Raw genomic sequence first — 19,589 nt, forward strand, 5'->3', positions numbered from 1 at the left:
TCGAACACTTACAATGATTCCGAACACGAAATTTGTTTAGAAATACAAAGTTTTAGACAAACTCTTTTTCGATATTTTTATCCATTGTAAAAATCGCAACGCACTATTGAGGTGTACCGACTTAAGGGGGGAGCCTACTTTAGAAGCTTAAAAAGATGACTTTTTTTTGGCTTAAATCTCTTTAAAAATTATAGAATATGTCCCCAAAGCTATAGATAGGTATTCGAAATATTCTCGAAGCCAGAATGGAAATAGTGACCGAATGTCTAGCAGATATATGAGCGCTTGAACAGAAAGCGAAAACTTTGACGCGCGATTTCTCAGTTGTCGATTTTTCTTAATTGGCGGGCGAGATAAAAAAAAACCCAAACGTCGTATGGAATTGGGGCAAAGTTTTTTATTTTTGGCATTAAATTATCTTCTATTTAAACTAAAAAAAAAAACTAAGTAAAGTCAAGTTTGAACATATTTTTAAACAGCATATAGTAACATTTTTTTGGTCCAAAACCACTTTTTTCAATTTTAAAATTTTTTTAGAATTTCACACCTTTTTTGGAAATTGTCGTAGTCTAACTAAAATATAAGTTATTACCAAACAGGAATCTCTTTGAATTTTTTGTTTCAGATAGAAATTGAGAGCTGTATCCTGCCCGCCGTCCGACAAATGCACATGCGAGATGCATCGGGCAATCGCTTTCCAAAGGCAGAATATCAAAGATTTCGTATCCAAAAACTTTCCAAAAGATGCTTAAATATATAACTATAAACTCAAGAAATTTCGCTTTAATCAATTATTTCTTTTTTTCCCAAAAAAAGCCTAAAAAACTCTTTTGAAGCCTATAAAGCAGACTCCCCCCTTAAGTACCGGCTGTAAGCAAACCGGTTGACAAATCGTGCTCATGCTTCGCATAGCAATTAAAGACAGTTCTATCAACTTATCAGGATACAGTTTTTTGATACCCGAGGAAACTACAATTTCCGGGTTCTATTTATCTCAATGTTTACTGAAGTTATCTCCTCTGCGACCTAATATTTGATTGAGCAGAATCGCATACTGATTATTTATTATACAAAATTCTATATCTATTTCAATTAATTTTAGGCATTACGAACAACCGTTAGTTGAAATATTTTACAATACTCTGTTGCGTGAGCACATAATACCTTGCGGTAGCAGCCTCTTCGTCCGCTTTGCTGAGTTATTCTCGGCCGTGGCAAACCAAATATCTGTATTGTTGTTAATCTCCTTCCAATACATACTTACGAATTATGCCATTTATTTCTGCGAACGAAAACCGCATTTTATTTTATATTTTTGTATAATAATTTCTTTATTTATAATTTCCTCTTTAATGCAGCATTTCTCACTTATACTTAAGCTATAAATTTTCTTTATTATTACTTTTGATTTTCATTTTGTATGTTGGTTTACTTGTTTTTTTTTCCTGGTTGTTGTTGCGTGTACGGCAACACATCTAACCGCATACACATACATAATGCTGTATGCATGTGTGTGTGTGTTGGTTTGTAGCTTAGAACATACACTATTTGGCATTGCATTGATTTGATTTCACTTCGTACTTACGGCTTAGACTATCAGTTATTTTATTACTATGTTGCTGTTGCTGTTGCTTTTTGTTTTGCGTATTTTTTACTGGCTGCCAGGCAGTCAAACATTTTTCATATTCACCGCATTCGTCTGCTGCTCTATAAATTCATTTTGCGGTTTTATTATTATTTTATTTTGGTAAGACTTGTTTTGTATTTTAAGGAGACTTTACATGTGCATTGTTAGTCTTCGAAAATACAATAAAAACAAAAGTCGAGTATTTTCGCATATCAAAAAAGAATAAATGGTCGATTGCAAGTGCTTATGCTATGCTATGCTATGTTATGTGTGTAAGATTGTTGAACTATTGTGCAAATTTCTGAAATTCATATTTGCTCGTGCAACTTTGATTTGCTTTATATCTTATAGACTGACTACACAAATAGTTGTTGCTGTTGTTTTTCATTTTGCATTTTTGATTTTTGTTTTATTTGTTTATTTTATGTTTAGCTTTGCCGGTACATAAGCGCATAGGATCGCCTTAATTCGCACACGCACTTACTTATATACTTATTTGTATGTGTGTTTATGCACCTAAGTCTGCTTGTATTTCTGTGTGTGTGTGTGTGTGGTTTTAAGCAGTGATTTACTTTTTATTTTCTTATTTTATTTCGATTTTGATTTAATGCGCATTATTCTCGTTTCGTTATTGGTTGTGTTAGAGTTCCAGCATTCATTAAGCTGTCGAGTGTTTTCCCTTTACTAAGGCTAGTTTTCAGTAAATTTCTTATTATTATTTTTTGAGTAAATTAAATTAACAAGAATTTCCATTCAAATGTTCGTTTTACAAGTGAAACGCTTTGAGTGTTTTTACTTCGTTTTCTGTGTAATTATAATTATTATTTAATTTTTTAGCTTGTATTTGCAACTACTTAATTATTTAGTTAATTAATTTTACCCTACTTTCTTATTTCTTATTATTTTTATATAATTTTTAGGCTTTTTGTGGCCTGCTTAGCATTAAAATTTCGACTTTAAATTATTTTATTAATGTATGTATGTGTGTTGAGCGCGAAAAAAGATCGCTAAATATTTTGAAAATGATTAGGAAAATAAAAGTTTTAATTTTGAGGAGGACTAGTTTGGAACTAGTTTGCGAACCAGTAATAGAACATACTGGAGCTTATTGTTGACTTTCCTGGAACTAGTTGTAAGTCACTGAGTTGGACACTGCAGCTGGTTGTGGACTATCTTATAACCAGTTGTATTACCCATTAACTACTTGTAGAACCCTGTTGAGCTGATTGTGGGCTATCCTGGAACTATGTGGAGATCACTCATGATATAGTGGTAGAACATCTTGGAGCTAGTTGATCTTGGAACTAGTTGTAGATTAGTCATGAAACTAGTGCGGAATCCGCTGGAGTTTGTTGTGGACTATACTGGAATTAGTTGTAGACCATTTAAGAACCAGTATTTGTAGAACCCCAGTCTTGAGACTAGTGCAGAACCCGCTGGTGCTGTTTATAGACTATCATATAACCAGTTCTGGACCACCCACGAACTATTTTCAGAACCCTTTGGAGATGATTGTGAACTTTCCTGAAATTAGTTGTACATAAGTCATGATATAGTCGTGGAACAATTTTGAAGCTGGTTGATGATAGGCATCAATTTCCGGGTGCAAAATGTAAGCTGCCAACATTTGATCGGAAATGAACTAGTGTCCACTAATTAAAGCTGTTTTAAAACATATACGGGCTTTAGCAATTTTGTTCATGATTTAAAAAAAATAAGAAACAGAAGTGCATGAAACTAGGAATACAAAAAACCTTAATTTTCACGTTGGTTCATTATGAGGAAGTTTAACTGTGGACTGCTCTTTCTGAGATCTTTATCCAACTAATTTCATTTCAGTCAGAAATATTTCAATTGAGAAACTAGTTATGATTTAACTATATGAACGCTTCGTTGACCAGACCTTTATTACAGTTTTTTTTATTTTTAGTAAGAAATAAAGCAAAAAAAGAAACTGTTAACAAAGATGTCTAAGAAATTTAGTGAGTTAGTTTCTTATATAAGTTTTAAATCTGGTCATTTTAGGACCACTTTGAGTTTACTCCAAAATAAAAGAGTTTCGAACTAGTCTCTTTTAAAAGAGTTCTAAATAAAAGAGTTACGACCTAGGCATTTTTCATAGCGAGCTCCTTCCCGTGCGACTGCGCCTCCCTCCGGTATCATTCAATCATTGAAATTCTTACTGAACATTCTCCAATTGGCGTACATCCCCTAAAGGCTGAAAATCTTGTCGGCCACTAATTGTTCATACATCCCAACAATTTTTCTTTAATTGTCCAGCTTTTGCAAGACTGATGTTGAAACATCTAGGCAGTCGGCATTTTCGACGAACCTGAATATCAGTCCCCTCAACAAATTTATGGACAGCTCGAGGTATTCTGTCGAGTTTTGAGAGCCTTTTCGTTCAATACTTATTAGTATTATTTATTTATTATAATATACCGGCGTTCTCAACTGTCCAAATGGGATCCGCTTTTAGATAGGCATTTGAACGTAACGTAACCAACCGAGTCTTTTTTTCCATATTGCTGTGACTGCAATGACTGTTCCGTTTTGTTTGGAATTTTCTATTGAAAAACTAGTATTTTCGGATTGCCTGAACGCTTCACTGCAGGATTGTTTTAAATTCCTATGGATCCACAAAAACACGCCCTTAAATACCATAGCGTTTTGACTGAAATGATGAAATTTCATTAAATCAAACATAGTTTTCAAATTCTCAAGCGGTTTATGTGTTTTGCTGAAAAGTGAAATTTCTTATTGAAAATTAGATTTTTATCGCAAGTTTTTTTGCTTAATTTAAATAAATTAAAATAGCTTTCAATAATATGCTCACATACTCTAAAAACCTAAATTATTTTTTTATATCATACATGTTTTTATCTCTTGTTTTCGATTATAATTAGTTGTTAGGTATAAAGTATTTGTGAAACTGGTATTTACAATGACTTTCAAAAATGTTTTTCATTTTTTTTATTTTATAACAAGATGATTTCACTAACCTAGTTTTTACCCATTTTAAATCATTTTCACTATTTTTTACAATAATTTCTGCAATTTTAGCCTTAAAAAATCTTCTTGAACGCAATGTAAAATGTTTATTCAAAATTAGTATCAAAGCTTAGCGACTTAGGAATAAAAATATTTTTCACATTCACTTTTTGTAAAAAACATTTTTTATTAAGCAAGAACAACAGGGTGCGCTTGGCAATGACCATGTTTATGAACTTGTGGAACGCCTAGACAGAACTTAACCTCCAACGAGATTTTCGAGTTGTTCTCAAGTGTATGCCATTCTTTAATATTTATGTTGTTTGAAAATAGAAATTAAAGAAGTTACACAGGAATCATCTGGGAACAGATCAATTAAATTTCTTTCTGGAATTAAGATTTCATAAATTTTTTCGTTATAATGGTCAAAAATTTTCTCTTTCGTAGATATCAGAATTATACTTGATATACAAGTATGTATATACTTTCAAAGTATTTTATTTTAAAGTGTCTGGAACCATAAACTTCACACTATTTCTTCAAAGCTAGGAAATTTTTTTGGAATTTGTTTGAATATCTAAACCTTTCAAATAAAATATTGATAGAACATTTCTGATATATAAGCGCTATCAAACTATGATGCATAATTTGAGTTTTTAAGTGCCATGGAAGAACATAAAATTTCAATGAGGATGAAGTTTTATTGGTGAGCTTATGAAAGAAATCGGCTTAAGGCTTTTAAAAAATGTTAGGAACATTTTCGAAATGGTTTTGTTCTTCAGAACTATAAGCTTTGTTGTGTACCGAAAAGATACAATTTTATATTAGATTTAATAAATGTAGAATAATGATGAACATTAACTTAGATAAGGTTAGGTAAACAGGCTGATTTCTCGTTAGGCCACGAATAATCCTACTTAGATAGCTATAGAACGGATAGGCGTTAAGATGCCCAGGACTTCTAGGTATGGATCAAAACGTCCGTCGCATATCGACAAATCGTCTAGAGCCTGTCAAAAATTTATTAAGGCCGCTAATATCAATTCCAAACAATTCGCAGGGTTCGTTAAAAGTATGGCAACAAAATGTTTCAACCTTAGTCAACCGTAAGCTGGAAAGTGGAGGAGAAAGTGTTTGATGTTTCCACCTTATCTTCTTCATTGCAACTATGACAAGTTGTGTCTTCCAAAACCCCCACAAGTGCCGGTTGCTGATCAACATTTGCTAGGGAACCCCTGCTATTTTTTGTTTTAATGGAATTTGGGAAAAGGTGTGTATTCTTGCAAGTTCATGGCCGTTACAATCTCACACGATTCCGCTGTGGTATATCAACTTGAAAGTTATAGTACATAGTGGAAAAATATGAATCCGCAGGCACAGTATAAAATTTTCCCGTGCCAGTGAGACAAAGAAGTGCCCGTAGTGTTGAGAATATTGCTGCCGCTAGCGCATCATTTGAGGAAGACCCAAATCAGTCTCGCACACATTGTTCTCAAGCATTGTGCATCTCTGTGATGACGTTGTGACGAATTTTGCGAAAAGATCTTGGCCTTCGTCCTTGAAAATGTTCAGAATCATCTTCAGCGATTAGGTTCACTTCTGGCTGAAGGGTTTCGTCAATAAGCAAAATATGCGTTATTGGTCAGACAGCAATCCACACGTACTCCATGACTCACCATTGCATTCCACAAGAATTGCGGTGTGGTGCGGTTTGAGGGCCGGCGGCGTCCGTGATGATCAAAACCGACTCGTTCCCGAATTGGATGATATGGACTTGAATAATATTTGGTTTCAACAGGACGGATCCACAAGCCACACAGCGAATGTCACAATCGATTTATTGAAAACCAAGTTTGGTGAACGTGTTATCTCACGAAATGGCCCAGTCAATTGGCCGCCTCGAATGTTCCTTCACAGGAATAAAGAATTTTATTGATATCCCAAACCGTTTTTGTTTTATTAAAAAAAACTTTTGTAGCGCTCTTATTGAAAAATCAGTTAGAAGCCACTCATACTGAGACAAAATTTAAGTTTTGGTTATAAAATGGTTATGTATTGGCTATATAGTGGTTATATCTGACAGCCGAAGCAAAAAATGTATGCTACATACATATATGTAACAAGATGTTGTAGTGAATAAAAAACTCAATTGGGATTGTTTAGAGGATACGTTGTTTTACATTTTAGTTGAAGCTATGAAATATCTATGTTAATAATAAAAGGAGGAAATATTTGATTGTTTGAATCGAATTGGCTCCAAAACTACTTGACGGATTTGGAAAATGCCACAACTCGCTTTGGTGAATATACTATGTGGGCGTAATATTAAAAATTTCAAGTGAGGAACCCTTCCTGAAACTCCAACAACACGCGGATTTGAATACAAATAATATTAAAATTGATGAAATTCATCGTCAATTTGAGATGCTCTTTTTCCAAATAGGTTGACAAACGTAGTGGAAAATATCAGAACTTCTTATTAACTAAATATGTTAAATTAAAAAGTATAGAGCTAGCATCAAATAACTTTTATTATAAAAACTACTCTTTGAAGAATTCTCCACAAATTTTCAAAAACTCGAAAATAGCTGCTATGTCGAGTGAAGTTAGCAGGTTCTACACACTTTATAAAAAAATTTGCCGAATCTTACTTCATTACAAATAAATCGATTTTTTAGATTAAAAGTTATTATTTGAAAAACTGTTCTAAAATTTTCAAAAACTCGATATTTGTTGTTATATCTATTGAAGTTAGCATGCTATACATATTTTATACAAAAATTTTCAAATTATTCGGGTTTTCATAAGGTTGTGCTCGTTGTCTGAGTTATTGACATAACCTTCAACTTATTTTTTTAGAATAACCTAACTTTTTTGAATGCGCAAAGCACAGTGCAATATAAAGGCAAGATATGTTATGTTTACACTAAATATACATATAACCACAAGATAACCAAAATATTACTTATTTTACACTAAGTTGTCATATAAGCCACATAATTACTTCAGAAGTGATTATAACGTAATTCTTTCGAAATTCAGTTTTAATATTATATTCATATTTAGCATCGATCTAATGCTAGTTATGTGTGTTCAATTATTGTGTGCGCATTATTGATGAGTGTGTTCGATTAAAAGTCTGTAGCCGGAGTACAGCAAATAATAAGAGTTTCAATCTGAGCCTATCTATCATAAATCTAAACTTAAATTAGGTTGCCTAACACATTATAGCTAAGCTAAATACAACTAACAAAGTCATTAGAAACATATTTATACACTCTTGGAGGCAAAGAGACGCAGCGCATGGCATGGCATGACATACCACGGCATCCATAACCGTTCCACTTACTACGATGGATGCCCTGCTTTGCCAGCTCTTAGCTGCTTTATCGCCAGCGTTGCCCCGATTTGCATACTTTTCATTAACAAGTCACTTCTTTCTACATTATCATATTTACAGTTATGCTTAGCCTAAGGTGTCTTCGCCTACAAGCTAAATATGTATGTCTGTATGTATGCATGTATGTATGCACGAGTATACGCGATTGTGTCTGTTTTAAGAGGACCTTAAAAATACTCGTAACTTTATGGCCGAAAGGGAGTTTCGCGACAACGTTTGCGGCGTTGTGGCAAGCGCTATGCCGCAACTAACAGGCATTCAAGTGATTCGCGCCCAAAACAACGCCCGACGACATGTAGCCCACACCGCTATTGCCGCCAACAACATGATGATGGTGATTGCCCGCCTGCTGTTGCTGGCGCTGTAGCTGGTGCTGATGCTGTTGTTGATGCTGGAGCCGCAATTGCTGGTGGTGGTGCTGCTGCTGCTGCTGCTGATGCGCATGGTGATTGTGGTTGTTCGCTGTCGCTGTTGCGTCCACTGATGTCGTTGTGCCGCTGACATCATTGCTCGTTGCTTTTGTGGCGGTTGAGGTCAAATTCACCAAGCCATTGCTTTCGGCAATAACCATCCCCACACCGACACTCACACCGACGCTCACACCACTCACGCCCGTTAAGTTGGCGTTGACTTCGCTCTTCTTTAGCGTGTTGGTAGCGGATGTCACTGTGCCGCCGCCACCACCACCGACGCCCTTACTGTCAGTGCCATTGCCGGTACTGGTCCCCAGTGGCGTGGTAGCCGTGGTGGCTGTGGCGCTGGTGCTCAGGCTGGTGCCGCTGATGTGTGCGCTAATGCCGCTCGGTACACTCGAAATTGTCGTGGTAGCGCCGCCAGCTACCGAGGCGCGCACCAGCTCCTCATTGGGTATGGAGAAGTGTCGATACGAAATGTATTCGGGTGGCATGGCAGCTTGTCTTTTGGCATTCTCGATGCGTTGCTTCTTCAGTTTCACATAACTCAACACCGAAATCATGACAATGAACACAATGATGCCCAGGCAACAGCCGACAATCAGACCGAGGCGCCGCGTTAATATCGAGTGTATGAAGCCGTTGCTGGAGAGCCCGTTCTCGTCGGTCACCAGACTCGGTGTCGAGTCCAGTGTTTGCACGTCCGTACAAGTGGTGATGTGTGTATTTTTCAATACGTCCCGCAGCGCATTGTCCGTGACGACGGTATTCTCGATTAGCGCCTGTTGTTGTTGCGGCTCGGCTTGCGTAAATAATTGCTGCTGGTCGTGCGGCTGTTGATACGTGTGAAAATATTGCTGATAATATTCGGATTGCTGCTGCTGTTGTTGTTGCTGTTGCTGTTGGTCGTAATAGTAGTGTTGCTGTTGTTGGCCTGCGTTGTAGTTGCCGCCACTTGCGGCCGCATCGTCGCGTAACATTAGCACGGTGTCGTTAAAGTGTATCCTTTGCAAGGCATTCGCCGCCGGCTCGGACAGCCAATTACCGGTGCCAATGACGCAGATGTGGTAGCGCGTATTCGCGTTCAGCTTTGTTAATTTGGCCGAGTTCGCGGTGCCGTTGAGACGTTTGCCACGCATCTATGGGGAATAAAAACAAAAATAATGATTGAATTAAGGCCATTTGAGGAAGCTATACGAAAATGTTGGTACAAGTACTTAAGTTTATCAGGCTACAAGTTTATCTGTCAATATACGAACGGGAAGGTGTATGGGAAAACTTAGAATTCATATCCTACGACTTCATTTCTTTCCTAAATCTTTTAGGAGACTTTTTGGAATAATCTTTAGTTAGTAAGGTATGCCAGCCTATAACAGGGTGGTATGTGTTGTCTGAGACTAATTACTTCTTCCCTAGATCGACTCCCCACAAATAAGTTCGGCGTAATATGTGACGGACCCATATAACTCTAAGCCCATTGTGAATAAACTGATTGGACCTTATCAGTGTGGCTTTAGACTTAACTTAACAAATCCACCAAAGGACTATATTTTCATAATACGTCAAATCCTGGAGACAACTCTAAACTATATTTTCACTACACGTGGAATCCTGGACTAGGCCAAACAGATCGACACCAAACAGCTTTTTGTTGATTTATTGTTCTTCAAAGCACTGCTGACAAAATTTTATGTAGCAGACGTTTCCAGAAAAAAAGCGGATGATGTTGGTCTTGTGGTGAACGAGGGAATGACAAAGTACCTGTAGGCTAAAACAAAGATTTCTAGCATCTTGGGAACGACAACTGTTGACAACTAAAAATTTGAAAAACTGAAAATTTGGTTAAAAACACGTATATCTCGAAACCAACATTAATACCACCAATAATCTAAGCCTGTAGATCAAGCTTGGATTAACTCCATTAGGATTAGAAGGTGTCAGAAAACTTTTCACATGATAATGGTAGAACAAAAAATCGACCAAAATTCATATAAAATATCAAGTTGTAGCTGATCGTCATAGTATAGTCCTCCAGTTCTATTCAAGCTATTTAACTGGTTTGTTTCATTTAGTACGATTTTGTACATTTCTATAAATAAAGCAGCAAGAAAGGGCCAAGCTCGGAGGCAACCGAAAATTTTATACTCTTGTAACTTGTAAAGATCAAAGGCCGGGTACATAAGGCTTGTTAGTTACATGGAGTCTAAGGTCAGTTTCCACCCAATTTTATTCATTCTGAGCACAAAAAACTACCGTTACTAACACAATACCGATATATGGGGTATATGGGGACTCAGGCACATGTAGACTCGATTCAACCCATTTTTTATACACAGAAATAATATTGCCAGGAGAGGATTCTGTCCGAGTCTCAATTGTATGCCTCACAGGTTGACCGATATTTTCGATAAGAATTCAACTATAAGCAATGGGTCCTCATATTCAGTACCTAGGTGCTTGAACGGCTTTGGTTCGATTAACGCAATTACGCAATCCTGATATTTTAGGAATTACTCGAGGAATCATATCAAGTTTTATTGAAATCGGTAGAATGGGTCTCGAGATATGCGATTGAACCTAAAAGTGGGCGGTGCCACGCTTGTCGTCCAATTTTGATCCATTTTTGATACAGTTTCCGGTAGGCATGTAAGGTCTTCTTTGATTAGCCGGACCTTCGACACTGATTTGGACTAAATTGGGGTAATGTTCCAATTTACCCCAAGAAGGAAAATATTTTAAAGATACACTCAGTTCTTTTTTTATGCGATCTCTTTTTACGCTATTTCACTTTAATGCGGTTATTTTTGCAGCGCAAATTCCTTTTTTTACGCGAATTTCTCACTTTAACGCGATTGCTTTTTTTCGTTTTTTGCTTGGTCATAAACTTGCAGCAGAATTGGAAAATTATTTTGTAGTAATAAAAATTTTACTGATGCCGAACGTGCAAATGAATTTTTCAAAAATAATTGAGTCTCTGCATGTTAAGATATAAAGATCTACATCGGAATTTATTGGGTCCAAAGAAGCATTCAAACAAAATAAACTGAATTTATGGTGCAATTCAGTCGGAGATGCTAAGTCAATCAGAACATCAATCCATAGTTCTTACTATTGATTCTGATACAAATTCTAGTGATATCAGTGCCAGCCATCAAAATAAGCGGCTAAGAATGATTTCCACTACGGATAATGACAGTGATTAAACAGCATTCAACGGTTTTTTCAATAAATCTACCTATTTTCTTCTCTCTTATATATATGGTTTTTGTTTTGTATTTTTTATTTTGTTATGAATGAATAAATCTTAAGTCTAAAATTTGAAACTTATTGTATTGTTTTTGAATATTTTTTTGAGCGGAACCTATTCGTCAGTTAATATTGGAAAACTAACCATTTTTACGCGATTTTTTTTTACGCGATTAGTGGCAGAACCAAAAATCGCGTAAAAAAAGGACTGAGTGTACAATGCCCTGCTAAAAAGATTTGGGTTAAATTAAGGGTTCTCCAATTATGTAAAATATTGAATTTCCAAAGCAATTTTTCGGACATTTTTTCATTCCGAAAATCCTTTTGTCTAAGCTCATTCGACGTAATTGGATTGCCGCCAAATAAACAAATCGTTCAGTTATCAGTAAGGGTCTTCGAAAAATATCTTCCTTAATAATTCATATTTCCATCAATGCGAAACTAAGAAGCAGCAAGCAAAACTTTCGGAACTGACGACCAAGAAATCTATAAGTGATCGTTTACCTGTTAATGATTGTTCAGAAAGAGCAAATTTTGTGAGAATTTTGAAGCAGTAACTTGTACAGAAAGAGAAACCGTCTTTTTTTTATTTCCCACTTTATTTCAAAGTAGTCTGTTACGAAATTCAATATTCATATATAATGTCATCTTAAAATAAATTTTTTAAATAAGAGTTTCAGTTAGTTTGTGGGTTGCTACACTTAGATTTTCGGAAGTTCCATATTTTCTAAATATACTTAAAATACTATAACCAGCAAAAATTCGCTTTGAAACTCGTTAATTTCCTTCCCATTCGAAAAAAAATCGAGAATTTTATAGAATATTTCCACCTAAAACCACATACAATTCGAGTTCAGCTGTTATTACTTATGACAACAAACATCACTACACAATCTACTATTTTCTCTTATGGTTAGCACTCACCTCATCGTAATCAATGCCATCTGTGGTCGCGTAATATACAATTTCATAGCCAGTTAAACCCAAATGCTCACGACTTAGCCACGAAACGACCACTGAATATGGCTGAATATCCTGTATGGCGATTTTCGGTATCAACGGTGCATCACAAAATTGTTGCGGCTCCATTTTGGCGAATACCTTGCCCCTCAAGTCCACTGGATGTTCACACCTTAAGTAATTAATGCCATCACCGGCGCTCGTTTGCGACCATTTTCGATGATCGCGCAGCCATTCCCATAGCTTTTGTGCGTCACAGCTGCAATGCAGTGGATTTTCTATATAGTTAACCAACACAAAAATAACCAAAACAACAGCCACAGCAACAACAATTAAGTGGCATGTTTGTTGTGCGCGAGTATATTCATCGACGTTGTTATTGACGTTGACATTGATGAGTTCCAACAGGTAATACGGCCAATACCATTGAGGTGGCGTCAATTGGTGCAGTTGTAGTTGTAGTTGACATTTGATGCGCGCAGTTAGCGGTGATACAACGTAATTGTTGCATTTTTTATTGCCCGTATAACGGGTTGTAGTGAAGAGCGGCAGTCAGTTTCAGTTCGCCGCAACATTTAGCCAGTTGTTGTTGGTAGGTAACCAGATGGTGAGCAGAGATGGTTTGAAAAGAGCGACAAAAAAAAAAAGTAACAGAGAACCGTTAGTAAAGCGCTTATCACATGCAAGTAATTACAAATAAAGATAGAGGCAATAAAAATTGTATTAAAAAAAATGTATTAATTGTATTTTAATTCAAAACGGTTATTGTGAGGAACATAATCTCCAATTTATTCTTTTCGATTCCCCCCATTTTTTTATTTCCCTTCCTTTCTTCCTATCCTTATTCGTCCTTTGTCTTTATTGTCTACAAGCAAGGCTAGAAGGCTCTAAGGCGACTCCAAATGTCTTGTGGATCCTGAATTCTGTTCATGTCGAAAACATTTTCGACAGCTCTATGTTGACCTACGAGGAGTAACCGCCTTTAATGAAATCTAAAATTGAACCCAACCCACTACTCATGAAATGAAAATCCTAAAACGAGCCCAGTCGCCCAAATCATTGACACACATTATTTTGCAAGGCAATGAAATGATCCAAAGACGGTTTCATTTGCCGAAGATAACGTTCTCTGCATTTATCCTAAGTAGTGCGTATTGACAAAGGATTTGAGGAATTGGAATGAATGTTGACTTCAGAACTAAAGCAAATATTACCTCTGATGTATCAGTATTACCAAAACTGTGGGCTCACGTTAGATACACTCGATTTTGCTGCGAGTAAATTAGGGATCTCTGTGTGTATGAAATCGGTATGGGTTGCTTATTCGCTTCGATAATTCCATTAGACTATTGATGCTCGACGGAAGAGCTCTGGTGTTGGTTTAACCCAACTATTGAGTAATGTGTCGATGGATTCAAAATAGTTTTGGTGTCAGCTATTAACAGTACTTCAATGAAGTGCGGCTTCTTGCAGGCATGCACGACTTCACCAGCTGTAGCATCAAGCCACTTCCATATTAAACTTTACTGGGTATCTGACCACAGCAGTATGGGCGGAAACTGTAAAGCATATGAGTAAGAAGTGAAGGACACCTTTACATCAGGATGAGTGAGAAGATGTTCCCTTATCTTCGTGCACTGGTCCACCAATTGTCCGGGTGAACGGGGTCAGCATAAGGTATGTGACGCAAGTTAAGTGTTTCACTCCACACCTGGCGAATGTGAAGGAGCGACTGCAGGGAACTGTAGGCAAAATACGACACACTTTGGGAAGTAATTGGGATCTCGAGCGTCGTGCTGTTCTTAGCATATATCGTGGCCACTTATGGAGCCGCTGTATGGTGGAAAGCAGCCACGAAAGTCTTGGGGTCCCAAAAACTCCTCTCAATAGAGCGTTGTATGATGCTTGCTTGTGTACCTGTACGTCGTACCGTCACAACGGATGCTATGCAGGTTCTGTTAGGTGCACCCCCTCTTGACCTGATTACCATACAGCGTGCTCTTGCATTCTGGTTAAGAGGGCTTGAGTGTGTCATTCTTGCGGAATTACAGGATTTCCGATGATGATGTGGAGGGATATCTAGAGAGCAGGAGGCTTCTGGATGATAGAGTCAAGTGTGGGTTGCAAGATCGCTGGGACAATAATCCTAACGGTCGAGTGCCTTATGAGTTCGGTACGTTGGGTTTGTTGAGGGTAACCCAGACTTCCGATTTTGCTTGAGTCTGGGTTTTCTGCTCACTGAATGCATTATTGCATCAGACGCACCTATCTGATAGGTCGGGTTGTTTTCGTGGGCGGAGGTAGAGGACTGGGTGCATGTAATTGCAGAATTTGGACATTAGGGATCTCGGTAGTATAGGGATTAGCTGGGCTGTTGGACATTTAGATGTTAGCGGTGTGATCTTCACTAGTCGGAATGCCGAACAGTTAGGATCGTTTGCGCGGGAATTGCTTGGGCGTTTACGTGAGAATTAAGATTAGCTTCTTGTGTGATTGGTGTGCGCTTGTAATGTGCTTATGGGGTCCAGTCCCTGGTTACCAGTTCAGAGCAGTTTAGAAGCTCAACTGGTAGTAATTTCGACTACGAGGTCGGACCGGAGACTTAATTCTGGTACCACGAGGAACAGGAGCCCTTGGAGTTCGCTCGTATCGTGATGGTTGTGGTTAAAACCGAATGCGGGAAGAATGGACACTATGCCAGTTAAAAGTGGAGTTGCATTGCAAACGGGTGCCTGACCCCAAGTTTGGCATAGGTTTTAGATGGGCCTCGAACCCTACCAAGGTGGTTAGTATGTTAATTCCAATTGGTACTGAAAAATGCCTGGCATTTTCAGAGCACTTGTCAATGCATTGATTTTTTCGCTGCGGTTTTGAGCGCCATGGAGTAAACTGTCGTCAGTTGATCACACCAACGTTGTCTTTGTGGGACTATTTGTTGTCTCACGATAAATCATCCTACTATTTACCTAAGATAACCTCCAATTATCTTCTTAATGATGGCATAAAACTATCATTTCCTATTCACTGACTGACAATGCCGGTTTTGTGGACATTTTTAAACTGTTATTCTAGATGTTTTTATATTTACAAGCTGAACTTTGGAAAGTTGCTACTCTTAAAAAATGTGTATAGAAATTCCAAGTATTGGATCTTTTAAAAACTCACCTTCCAATTTCAATGTTTTTATGTTAGTCTCCAAAGGTTTGAGCGCCTCAATCGGCACCAGTTCAAAGTAGTTCTTACGTAGATCAAGCACATGCAGCTTACGCAAGTAACGAAAAGCGTCGTTCGACAAGACCGTCATGCGATTGCCCATTAGATACAGTTCCACGAGGCCATGCAGATTTCGGAAGCTCTTCTTCGATATGCGATCCAATTGATTGTAGGACAAATCAAAAGTTTGCAACTGAGCCAAATCGCTACTAAACTCTTCCAATTCTTTCAGAATATTATGTGAAATATTCAAAAAGCGCAGTAACGTCAAGCCCTGCAGACGCTCTTTCGGCAGCATTTCCAATTCGTTTATGCTGATGTCCAATGTCAGCAGATTCGTGAGTGATTTGAAGGCGCCAGGTGAGATGCGTGTGATGCGATTATTAACCAAATGCAAGTGTTGTAAAGCCTGAAAAGCTTCAAAGTCTTTCGAAGTCAATATGGACAGATTGGTTTGACAGATATAAAGCTCCTTAAGGTAGGGGTAACGCTCCTCTTTAACTGTGTAAATCTTATTTATTGGATTACCAGTGAGATTGAGCCAAGAGAGGCGTGGTATGGAGATGTCCGATAGCGCTGAACTGGGCAGCTGCAGAAAGCGATTACTCGACAAGTCCACACGCTGTAAATTTATAGAGTGTCGCAGAAAATTCGCAGGCAAAGATAATAAAAGATTGCCACTAAGATCAATATTATCGAGTTGGGTCAGATTAACCGCATTGAAACCGCTCAACGAAGTGATTTTGTTGTCATGCAAGTTGAGCTGACGCAGATTCAGCGTGCCGCTCAGCTTGAAGAAGTCGATAGAGGTCAACTGATTGCGTGACAAATCCAAGGTCTCTAGCGTGCTCAAATTATATAGTGCAATGTGCGGAAACTCCGAGAGCTGATTGTGACACAACTTCAACTCTTTAAACACGTTCAGGCCGTTGAAGATATTCCGATTCATAACAGTGATGCGGTTGTCGCACAGATCGAGTTTAACGAGATTGGTATTCTTAGTAAAAATCTCGTCTGGCAATAAATCTATACTGCAATTGGCCATCGTTAGCAATTGTAGCGAACGCATCTTATCGAACATGCCGGCCGTTATGCCACCCACACGCTCGTGACTGAAGTCGTTATGAGCGAGGTAGAGACTACGCAAACTCGGCACATCTAGCTTATGTATATCGGAGGGGTTCAATTGATTATCCTCCAAAATGAGTTCATTCAGGTTCTGAAGCGCCTTGAAAGTATGGAGCTCAATTTTTCGTAGCGATGTGTTACGCAGATTCAGAAACGTCAAAGGTAATTCTTCCATGAAAATATCCTTGGTTAATTGCACCAAAGGATTGTTTGAGAGATCGAGTACGCGTAAGTTCTTCAATTTATTGAAGCAATAGCTTTCCAGCGCTTCAATGTAGTTTTGTGCGAGACTTAGCTCCTCTAAGCTCACGAGAGGTGCAAAGTATTCGCGGCGCACATGCTTCAGCCGATTGCCGCTTAAGTCGAGAAATTTCAAATGTTTCAGCGTGCTGAAAGTATCCTTGTCAATGTCGCGTATGAGGTTATTGCTAAGGTACAGGCGTCCGAGCTTCAGCAGATCCACGAACATGCTTTTGTCTACACGAGTCAGCTGATTGTCGCGCAGCCACATAATCTGTATGCGCTCTTGCCGCCGAAATGTACGCACGTGTATCTTGTGCAGCTCATTCTCCTCCAGCTGTATGGAGAGCAGCGAAGAGTTGGCCTTGTCGTTTGGAAAAATGTCTTCCAACACAGTCAGTTGGTTATCCTGTAAGTTGATGTGCTGCAAATTGGTTAGACTTTGAAAGGCGCCCGGTTCGATATCCTCGATATTGTTCTTTTGTACATGAAGTTCCTGTAATGCCGGTAAGGGCTCGAAGACACCCTTGCGTATGCGTCGTATACGATTGTTATGCAAGCGCACTTCACGTAAGAATTCCAACTTCCTAAACATGCCGATCTCGAGATCCTGTATTTGATTGTTATCGAGCGATAATGAAGTGAGTTTCTGACATTTATCGAAGAGCGTTACAGGCACTAACGGTATGAAGTTGGAACGCAAATATAAATGATCCAGATTGACAAGCGTGCTAAAGACATTCGGATCGATGTGTGCTATGGCATTCGATTCCAAATAGATGACATCCACATTGGACGAATTCGTAAAGGCGTCTGCAGGCAATTCGAGTATATTGTTTTCGGAGAGAAAGACTTCACGTAGTTGCGGCAAATTCGAGAAGACACCACTAATTGAGTGCACATGATTGTGACTAAGGTCCACTGTCTGCAGACGTTTATTTTTATCGAAAATCTTGGCATCCAACGAAATAATGCGATTGTGTGACATATCGAGCGACATTAACTCTTTCAAACTCTTGAATGCGTCCGGTTGTACGAGCTCTATTTGATTCGCGTATAGCGATAGTGTTTTCAGCTGTGGAAAGGCGCTAAAACAATCATTCACAATCTCCGTAAATTGATTTGAACTCAAGTCCAGAAATATCAGAGATGGCAGCCGTAGCACCGTTGCCGCTGCCGAAGCATTGTTCGTCGCGAGCGTTATGTCACCATAAAATGTGGAGATCTTGTTATTGGATAGTCGCAATGTACGTAGATAATCGAGTTTCCGTAAGGAGAGTAACGGAAATGTACGCAGCGCATTCTCGGATAGGTCAATCTCTTGTATGGACTCCTCCAGTCCTACGAAAGCGTGTTCGGGTATTGACTGCAGTTGGTTGCCCTTCATGTTGAGCTTCGACAAACGTAGCCCGTAAAAGCTGTAATCTTCGATACGCACAATCTCATTATAATCGAAATCAAGTGCGCTCATCTTCTGCATGCCGTTGAGTGCTCGCGATGGTATCTATGAAAGAAAGGGGGGAAAAAGAGAATTAAGTTAGGCTATATGTTCTAAATAATTATCGTGATATACATATATAATATTTGATATAAAAATACCATATATAGTATGTGTTAAGTTTTACGTTTTCCGAGTGCCTTCATATCGACAACAACCACTGCTCTGTGGTCTCTTGCATTGACATCGTAGCTAACTATGAATTCATTCTAAAATACTTTAATTACAGGTCACCGAGCCGAACTGCTCTGCTCATAGTACATATATGTTACCTTCGAGAGAGACAAGGGAGAGAAGAACTCGCTGGACGAAAGAGCTGAACGTGAATTGTTTTACGGATATCATAGAAGGAGAATTTAGTTTGTGAAGCAGTTCTATCATAAACTTTCCTTCAACTCCAATTTTAGGCTTTTTGACCACGGCAGCATCTTCTACCATAAAGGTAGCAGATAGTATGACAGTGATATAAGCCTTGAGTTCGCTAACTGTGCGCTCAAGACTAGTGAAATGAAGTCTAGACTTCTTATCCCTTAGCCCTAAGTTATTTTATGATTAGTCTGATTTGAGTGCCTGGCCGCAGCGGTATTGCAGGAAACGGTAAGCTTGCTAGGGCAGGTACTTTAGCCTTAAATAACTTCGGGTAGAAACTCATGTGGTGAACTATTGCACTGTTGAGCTTCAGACGATATCATCAAAGGTTGGTCAACTACGGTAGTGGTGCAGTTGCAGGTTATTTCTGACGTAGAGTAAATATGAGCTCTTCGCTCTGAGCAAAATCCTCTTTCCAACGGTTGTAGCAATTCTAACTGGACACTTTCGGATTGAATATCATACTGGGTACCAGTTTCGTCATCTATATGGAAGACAATGAGA

At 38.3% G+C, this 19,589-nt stretch overlaps 1 protein-coding gene across 1 annotated transcript; it reads right to left on the reverse strand.

Annotated features, from left to right (window-relative positions):
* Positions 1–6,545: 6,545 nt before the first annotated feature.
* Positions 6,546–18,725, reverse strand: LOC120774739 (protein artichoke; the record flags this gene model as incomplete). The annotated part of the gene is given in 3 exon segments (XM_040104493.1): positions 6,546–9,570; positions 12,602–12,915; positions 15,803–18,725. Coding segments are annotated over 3 exon segments (4,542 nt in total), but the record flags the coding sequence as incomplete, so codon positions are not given.
* Between the last annotated feature and the right edge of the window lie 864 nt (positions 18,726–19,589).

This window comes from Bactrocera tryoni, chromosome 4, assembly GCF_016617805.1.
Source record: "Bactrocera tryoni isolate S06 chromosome 4, CSIRO_BtryS06_freeze2, whole genome shotgun sequence".
Taxonomy (NCBI): Eukaryota; Metazoa; Arthropoda; class Insecta; order Diptera; family Tephritidae; genus Bactrocera; species Bactrocera tryoni.